General features: G+C 27.3%; 1 protein-coding gene across 3 annotated transcripts in view; it reads left to right on the plus strand.

Moving 5' to 3' along the window:
* LOC108691381 (calcitonin gene-related peptide type 1 receptor-like) overlaps positions 1–9,609 on the plus strand; it is a 128,033-nt gene that overhangs the window by 27,740 nt on the left and 90,684 nt on the right. For all 3 annotated transcript variants that reach the window (XM_018199093.1, XM_018199095.1, XM_018199094.1), the window contains exon 4: positions 2,437–2,547. In XM_018199093.1, coding sequence (XP_018054582.1) covers positions 2,437–2,547 — 111 coding nt within the window. The remainder of the gene's footprint in view (positions 1–2,436; positions 2,548–9,609) is intronic.

The raw sequence follows: 9,609 nt of genomic DNA on the forward strand, positions 1-9,609 counted from the left end.
AATTAAAAAAATTAGAAATTAATTAAAAATTCATTATAAATTAAAGAAATATAAAAAGTAATTTAAAAATAATTAAAGAAATAAAAATCTAATAAATGTAGAAAATGTTACAATTAATTAAATTGTTAATTAATTAAATTGTAATATTAATTAATTAAAATGTAACATTAATTCAAATTGTTACATATAATTAAATTATTATAATCCATATTTTGTCAAAAGCTTTTTGATTAATTTCGTTGCATATTTATGCGTATTTATATCACTACACATGTATACATTATATGTATACATATAATGTCAAACATCATAATAATATTTGCACGTACATAAGAATGTTCTTTCCGGTTAAATTACTGTATTTTTATTTATGTTCATCATTATCAGCTAATTATTATCGCATACTAGTTTTTTATTAGGAAATAGATTTACATTAGATTAAAATACTTTATGATCATATATAATTGAACAAAATGCAACAGATTAAACGATAAGTTTTATGCTATTTTAATATTGACATTTTTTTTGTGATAACTTTTGAAATTTACGTACTAATATTTAGTCCGTAAAATGTTTGAACTTAATATTTTTATTTCTTTCTAATATTTTTATAAAATGCTCAAAATTTAATTATTGTTTTTCATGCAAATTTCTTTATGTGCGTATAGATATGATGCAAAATGAACTTAAAGCAGCAACTGCGCATAAATATATACAGACAAAAATTATATATAAAGATATAAGAAACAAAGTGGATATCACATTCTAAAATCTAATATATATATATCTTAGAATATGAATGTCCACTTACCATAAGTTTTCATGAACATCGATACATACATTAGAATGATATTACATAGATAATGCGAAATGAATTTAGTTGAATAATTGTATTTTTCATAAATTTTTTTATTTTTTACATAAAAATAATTTTTAGAGTATTCTTTTATTTGCAATTATATTATGTGTATACATTTTATTTTAAAAAATTATAATAACGTTTTTCATGCGTAGTAAAATTGTTTAATAATTTTAGAATGAATTCTGATGTAACACAAAAATTTAATAACAGATAAATAATTGGTCATAAATTATTTTTTTCTTTCAGTATTATTTAATAGATTTTTTAATAAAATAATTTAATCTTAAAATTAAAATAAAATTTGTTTGTAATTAATTAAAAAATAAATTTTATGTTTTTATTTTACTATATAGAACAGATTAAAAAACTTATGTTTATTGTATTTCAAATTGCAAGACATCGAGACAATTTTTTATTGAATTTGATGTATACGTACACTGAAAAAATATTTTATTATATTAATTGGAATTCTTAGTAGATTCAACCAGAAGATACAAATTAAATATTTATAGTTAAATCTATCGGACATTGACATTCGAGATAACCAGAAAACAGAATGCGCAGTTATCTATGTTTGTAGAACTGTGGAAAATATTTCATACAGCTTTTTCAGCCATTCTTTTTGTAATATCGCGGATGTGCCATTTTCTCAGACTATAGTCACACGAGGGGAAAGGAAGAAAGTGATTTATTTTCAATAAAAGTTGATGGAAGAGGTCTTAGATGAAATATACATACTATCAACGTTTCTTCGAAACTTAGATCTTGTGAGCAAATGCGAACTTTCTCGAGCTTATAACCACGATGAATCCCTTAACGTGATTTCGCATTAATATAGTTTAAAGTTAGTTCTCCTTTTATATATATAGGGTTTTATGCTCTTCTTATTCATTTATGAATTGTTTATATGTATATAAACGTACGGATATGACGATAAAGAAAACGAACAAGAATATGTATTAAAATATGATATTTCCATGTTTTGATGAATGCCATTTCAATTATATAATATTATATGATAGAATGTATTTTATTTTATAATATACGCTAATATATTTTTAAAATTGTCAAATTTTATGTGCACTTATAACAATTTGTAAAAATGCGGATTGGCTTTGAATTTATTCTATCCTCCTAAACGAGAAGATTTTATGTATGTCGTGAATATCATGTAAGAAATATATGTAAGAAATGTGCCTTTTGTCGGCATATATGTTTATAGTTCTTTAGCGATGAGTAATATTAGGTATGGGAAAAAGTTCGTGGCGTTTTTTTAATGTTATCTAATGGGAAAAACGCCACGAACTTTTTCCCATATCTAATATGTTACGAGTTGTCTTTTTTACGACCGTCATATATTGCGTGAGAAAATTTATCCGCAATCAACTTACGCGGTGCTATTTATGATATTTTCTTTATAATGTTTTTATGATTCATTATATTGCTTCACAATTTCTTATATATCGCGATTTAATCTGTTAATGACTGTTAAATACTATCTAGCAAATTGTGTGTTTTATGAAATCATCGATTTATTATCCTGTTACAATCTCCTGTTTAATTTTTTATTTCAGAACCATATTGTCGATTTACTTTCGATGGATGGTCCTGTTGGCCGAACACTCCAGCAGGATCAACAGCTTATATATCATGTCCTGACTTTATCACTGGCTTTGATGCATCACGTAAGTACATTAATATCTGCAGAAATACGATAATCATCTAAGCTAATGTTCTTTTTTCTTTTGATGAATAATTGGTCATTATTACTGGTATAATGACTAGTGTTATTTTTGCAATTGAAAACTATTGCATCAGTAAAATAAGTCTTATTTATATAATTCTAACACGTCGCAACTATTTTTCATATTCTTCCACATTCAAAATTACATACCTTAGGATCTTAAATTTCTCTTTTCTTATTTTTTTCCTCGTCTCCCTCTATTACATTAACTACAATAATGAATGACTTGCACACTCACTTTATGATTTCATAATAATGATTTACACTTTATGATTTGATAATTTTGTCTTAGTAAAGATAAAATATTTATTTCAGTTTACTTACTTAATTATTTTCAGTTTACTTACTTAATATCAATTTCTCTTCATTTCGTTTCATCAAGATCAGTACAGTTTATAATTTGTAGAAGAATTTACAATAGAATTTTCTGCCCTCATGTTCGTTAATACATCAATTGATATAAATCGAGGAAAATCAATTGATGAATCAATTTATATATTTAATTTTCTGATTTAATAGTGTATTATTTTTTCGATGCTAGTATAGGAACGCAAATATCGTCCGATTTATTATAGAAATTAGTTTAAAAGTTTCGAAAATCAATCTATTGTACAGTAAAAAGAACTTCTATTACTTTTTCTTTATTTCCTTTGAAATCTTTAAATCGCGTAAAAAAAGTATTCCAGAAAAGATACTAGAGAATTTGTGTGAAAAAAGTTATCGTGATAAAGATTTTTTTAAGCAGTTTAAACATATGTCATCATCATTTATCTCAAATCTTATTTAATATAATTATATTATCTATTATCAGTATTTTTTAAGCAAGCAAACAAATAATGGATATATTCTTCGCAAAATATTGATAATTGAGATAAATAATGATGACATATGTTTAAACTGCTTAAAAAAACCTTTATCATGCAACTCACGTTACGCTTTTACTTATTATTTACTTATTACGCTTATATATATATATATAATCGCTACAAAAAAATTATATGCGCATATCTTTATACAATATCTACTTCATATGACTTTTAAATTATAATATGCATTTATTTTACTTCGAGAAATATTTTAAATGTTTATTGAAAAACTTTTTAGGCATCCCTCTAAATAAAAGGTATAAAATATTTATAAGAATTCGCGACTATTTCATTAAAAAAGACTTGCGCATTAATAATTTAACGTACAATATATAAAACTACACTTGCAATTCAATGATCAATTAATTATAAACAATAAATTAAATAAACAATAACAAAACATTGATAATATTGCTGGAAATACATATATAAATTCACTCGCTATTTTCTTTGATTTGTTTAATCAATGTTGAAAAAATTAATATTAAAAAAAATGTTGATATAAAACAATCTCGACAGCTCCTTGGAGTTGCAGCATTTCTTGGAATTTCTTAATGAGTTGACAGTATCTTGTCATATGTTTATTCTTCGATATTCCAGCGACAGTAACATTTTCACAGTTAAAATAGGAATCTGTATTACCAATTTCAACAAGAAATTCTATGACGCTAATAATACAGTTTACATATTCATCATCGGATATCTTGCAAACAAAGCGCTGGAGAATTTCGGTCATTAACGTGATTAATAGTGGCGAGAAAATATTGATTAATTCGGACAAGTGCTGAGCAATTTTCAAGCCAATTTTCAAGCCAGTGTCCTTTCGTCCTTAAAAATTCGTTGCAAACGTTCTTGAAATTTCTTTGTATATCCTATTCTTCTATATACTAATAGCAAATAAGACGTTGCATCTTGTTCAGGTGACAAGACAGATGAAAATAAAATTTACAAACTATCGGTGACTTGTGGATTAATAGATGTATTAGAGTAAATATACTTGCAAACACGAATAACGAAAATATCTTTGAATGAACGCATAATTTTGATAGTTATATTTTTTAAGAGATTGAAATTTGTCACAATAAGTACAATAAGTGGTCGCTGTGTTTGCTTCATGAAAGACATGAATATTTTGAAGTATGTTTTATGTATTTATCTTTACTCTACAAAGACATGATATTATAAAAGACATGATATTATAAAAGATACTATAAAAGACACTGTTTTACGCACATCAAAATTATCAATGAAATAAATATTATGAATTATGCTTTGAATTATGCTTTTGAGCGATTCTTCGGATAAAACATTGAAAATATTTATTTTGTCAACAACCGGGTAATATTTTTTTATCTTATTCGATTCCATTTCAAAACTTGTCTATTTTTTTTTAATCACAGATCGAAATATTTCTTAATGTATTCATTGGGAATGAATATGAACTTGCAGTGATTTTTTATATAACGATAAAATGGTTCTATATGTAACGCATTATGACGCATTCAAATACATCATTTATCATTTCTAACATTATATCTAGAACAAGTAATGTATTTGTGTTTTTTTCAATAGAGGTAGGATTCATCGATGACACAGATAATATAAGGACCAAGTTTCGGGTTTTGGATTTGAAAAGAATAATTGTTGGGTTGCTTTGAACAAAACTTGTTGTATTGAATAATGGTTCTCAGGCGACAACATTTTTTGATAGAGATCAAGTTGTTGCACGACAGATATTAAGAATATTAGCCTAATCCTATGCTTTTGTACACTCACGCGCATATTCGTCAATTTTTTCACGCATGATATTATTTTGAGCATAGGAGTTTGTCTATTTATATTCGTTAGTATCATCATAGCTATTGACAAGTAATCTCCTATGCATAATCTAATTATAAGATCAAGATGAATTGGCGGTTTGGAAAGTCTCATGCTCAATGGTAAATTTTTCACTATCTTGTAATTATTTTTAGCATTTGGATGACTAATATCTACCTTCATTTCCGTGGATGCGAAAAAATCGCTTAACTTTGTCACTGCCTCATCGTGAAGTAAAATGGCTAAGATAGTAATGCTAATAATAGTAGACGATCTTTTATCTTTTTATCTTCGCATTTGTCGTGTATATAATTCATGCAGTGTTCGGCAAATTTAATGAGGAGGTCTTTGTATCAACTCCTAATGAAGTACTCCTAATGAAATGATGCATCTATTTGCGATAGTAATTTTTCATGCTGACTTTTAAATATTTTTCCTAATTCTCCTATATATTTTGTGGATCTGGTTTTAAAGCGAGTGTTTTCAAGCTTACAAATGTGATATTTTTTTCAGATGGAAACCAACTGCAACATAATTTTGGTTCATGCGATTGCAGTAGATGGTGCATATCATTATTACATAAAAAACGAGAATTCTATATAAAGAACGTTTTTTAAGATCATCCGAGTAATCATTCCGATATTCTTGAGAACGTTTTTTAGAACGTTTTTCAAACATAATATTTCGAAAACGGCATCCATTAACCAAGGATCTCTAATTGTCAATTTTTCTACATTGATTTTATTCACATGCGATTGAATGAATGAATATTATTGACTGTGACTATCTGGACAATTTTGAAAAATATGTTTTTTTTCATTGAAATCTTTAAAATTCTTTTTTTGAATTGTATTTAAGAATATTACAAGCCATTGTCTTTCATTGTCTTGTGACTCCAAGTCGTATATATAGAAGTTTTTGGAGAAGTTATAGCTAGGTGATTTTTTTCTATACATATGTCGATCAATTCTTTCATTGGCATATTGTATTTAAGTCTGAAATACACCATAAACTGGAACATATTTTACAAATTCATTTTTTATATACATTTTATTTACATAAAACAATTGGATAATTTCTATTATAAGGGAGAGCTTTTCATTAAAATCACATGAATAGTATCTGTTAAGAAAATTGAACAGATTTTGAAATACATTACGGTTTTCGTTCTTATGTCTCTTCAAGAAGGTCATATCAAGGTCATCATCGGATAATCGTCATCTTTATTATTCGTTTTAAACTTTCCATCTTTTTTTCAATTAACTTAAATCTTTTCTCTTCATTTTCAGTTTTATTTATTTGTTCCTTGAGATATGATGTCTTCGTTAACAGGTAAATAAGAAATCCAATTTGCCTCGTAAGAATGCGAACTCACTTTCTCGAACATAAGTCTAACTCATTTCATCCGCTCCTCGATAGGTAACAATTTTAACAAGCTTTCCGTTATATTTTTTGTTTCAAAGAGAAGATATTTATCATATTTGGATTCGTACGATTCATAGAGTAGTTCGTATTTTTTATTATATGGATAATATACTATTTGAGCGTGTTGTCTGTGTTGAAGGAATTCTTCTTTGGAATAAATCCAGAAATATTTTTTCTATTAAATGCTCGTTGATCTGTTTGAGTGATAATATGTGGATGTATATACGCGGCTTTTTTAATGTTGCTTAGCCTTTTTTTCAGAGAATATTTCAGCACGTGTATTGCTCAGAGATAAATCCTATAATATCCGATTCATGAATCCCATATAATTCTACGAAATCTTCCGGTCGCTTCTTTATTAATTTGGGCAGTAAAGATTGCTATTTACTGATGCCAATTACAAATGGAGTGCGTATCGTATAATATTCTTCAATATATAAATAATCTTCAATAATTTGAGAAAACGCACTGCCAAATCCAGATTTTTGCGGAATATCTGTTTAATAAAATATGCAGGCAGCACGAGTTCTTTTTTTACGATCGTGTTATAAGCAAAAGTCGTATGCATATAAAAGTCGTGGCACAATGGGTAAGCAGTTCATAAATAGACTACAGTATGAACATTTGCTGTGCAAAAATCAGATCCTTTAATTTATATTCGAGTGTCTTCACGATACGCGTTCTCATCTTTACGAAACGTAAGGAAAGAGATGTTCGCAAAAGTATGCGACGATCCCCTTGTAGCTGCCATTGAAAAATCAAGTGGTCTTAAAAGCCCGGTTTATTATTGTCAAGTCGTCACATTTGAGCGCTGACGTTATGTCCTTATGCCTCTTTTTCTTGATGACGGTTTCCATGAAGTAGAGATAGCAATTCTGACGGAAATTGTTCAATATCTTCGCTGATTTGATGCAAAGCCAATCTTCCTATCCAACTAAACTTCTCACCGGCGGTATCTCTCGGTATCTTTTGAATCGCTCGCAAATAAGACATCGACAAGTCGACAGGTATTTTGTAATCCATCGTGGTGCTTTTGCTATTGGCCGTATCGTAGCATGTCGTCGTGGAAGAAGAAAAACATCGTGGTGTTTGAAAATAAACGAATGAATGAAATCAAATTATATTTTTCTATATATATATATATATATATAATGAATACAAAAAAATAACATGCTAATGATCTTAGAAATAGAGTTTGCTATTATACATATATTACTATTACTAACTTAAACGAAAACACATTTACATGTATAATTAATATATTCATTTATTAGAAACGTTTTTTCGAATATACGTGTTTTAAGTAGAACTTGCTACTATACGTTTAAACGAAAATACATTTACACGTATATTTAGATATTCATCTATGAAAAATGTTTTTTCGAACATTTTCACGTTTTTATAATAAATGTTTATCCTTTTATTATGGAATCATCTTAATGTGAGGGATTGGAAAAATTGAAAATTTTTTTTGGGTGTAAAAAAAATGTTTGAGTACAGTAAAACCAGAAAAAATATGTACATAAAATAACATTGTATTCAAAACAGTGTATTCGGACAAACGTTTTTAATAAACTAATATTTCTACGAGTAAATCTTTACGTTGATTTTAAAGTGCATTTTAAAATGTTAAACTATAAGAAAAGAAAAGCAAAAAGAAAAAATAAAATCGATTTTTAATTTTATAAAAAAGACATTAAAATATTTCTCAAGATGATTTTTATAGAAATGCTAAATATATGTGTAAATGTATTCTCATTTAAATATATAATACCAGATCTTGACTTAAAACACATATATTTGGAGCAACGTTTTTAATAAACGGATATGCTAATTATATATGTAAATTTACAAGTAAATGTTTTTCTGAAAGTGAATGTAAACGGATAAATGTTTCACGGTTACATGTATATCTTGAAAAATAAAATTAGAACCTACTTAGAACCTAAATTTCTTGAATATAGTATACTTCTTGTGCTGAACAATAAAATCTTTTATTTTCACTTATTTTTAAAATAATATATTTTAATTATTACAATATTTCTTTTTAGGTAAAAAATAATTTTTCAGAAATATATTGTATGATCTGTTTTATTCTTTATTAATAAATTGCTAATTAATGTTTACTTTTGAAAAATAAAGTTTTTTGGGGAAATATGTTCCTAGTACGAATATTTTTTGTACAGCCAGTAAATAGCATATTCGAATTTTCGCTTCTTACCTTTTATGTTATCGGCGAGATTATACCTTTGCTCGCAAACAAATCTAAACAAAGATCTTGTTTTGAGATAAAATCTTATTCCAAGGTAAAATCGATGCCGAATGCTCGCAGCGAATGTCTTGATAACGAATAATTTTCGTTAATTTGGATGAAGGAATACGACGATTGCTACAAATTTAAAATGTTTTTTTCCGAAATGGACAATGCGCGAAACACAAGCAAGATCAAATTTATGACAAAAAATAGCAAGCTGTTTTTCGCCAGTTACAGTACTACGAAGTACAACTTTTTCTTTGGCAGCGCAATTTGATTACCGTTCGTACTCAACTAATCACAATTATTACCCGCATTAATTGATTATCGCATGCTCAATTTCACGCACGTTCGACTAGCGATGTTTAAATTAAATTTTTATCGAATTCCGATCGCTTCCACAATGTTTCTTAACGATTTCTTCTGCGAATTTTACACTGCGTACGTGGCTTGTGTGATTTTTTTCGATCTGTCTACATTGATCCATTTCACGAAAGATCGATCAAAGATGTGATTGAATTTTTCCGAAGACAGACGAAATCCTGAGATCAGGAGCGACAGCTACAAGAGATGCCTGCGTGTTTTGTGTTGACATGTCAACACGTATGTGTTAAAATGATATATATATATATATATATAT

Source organism: Atta colombica, unplaced genomic scaffold (assembly GCF_001594045.1).
Source record: "Atta colombica isolate Treedump-2 unplaced genomic scaffold, Acol1.0 scaffold46, whole genome shotgun sequence".
NCBI lineage: Eukaryota > Metazoa > Arthropoda > Insecta > Hymenoptera > Formicidae > Atta > Atta colombica.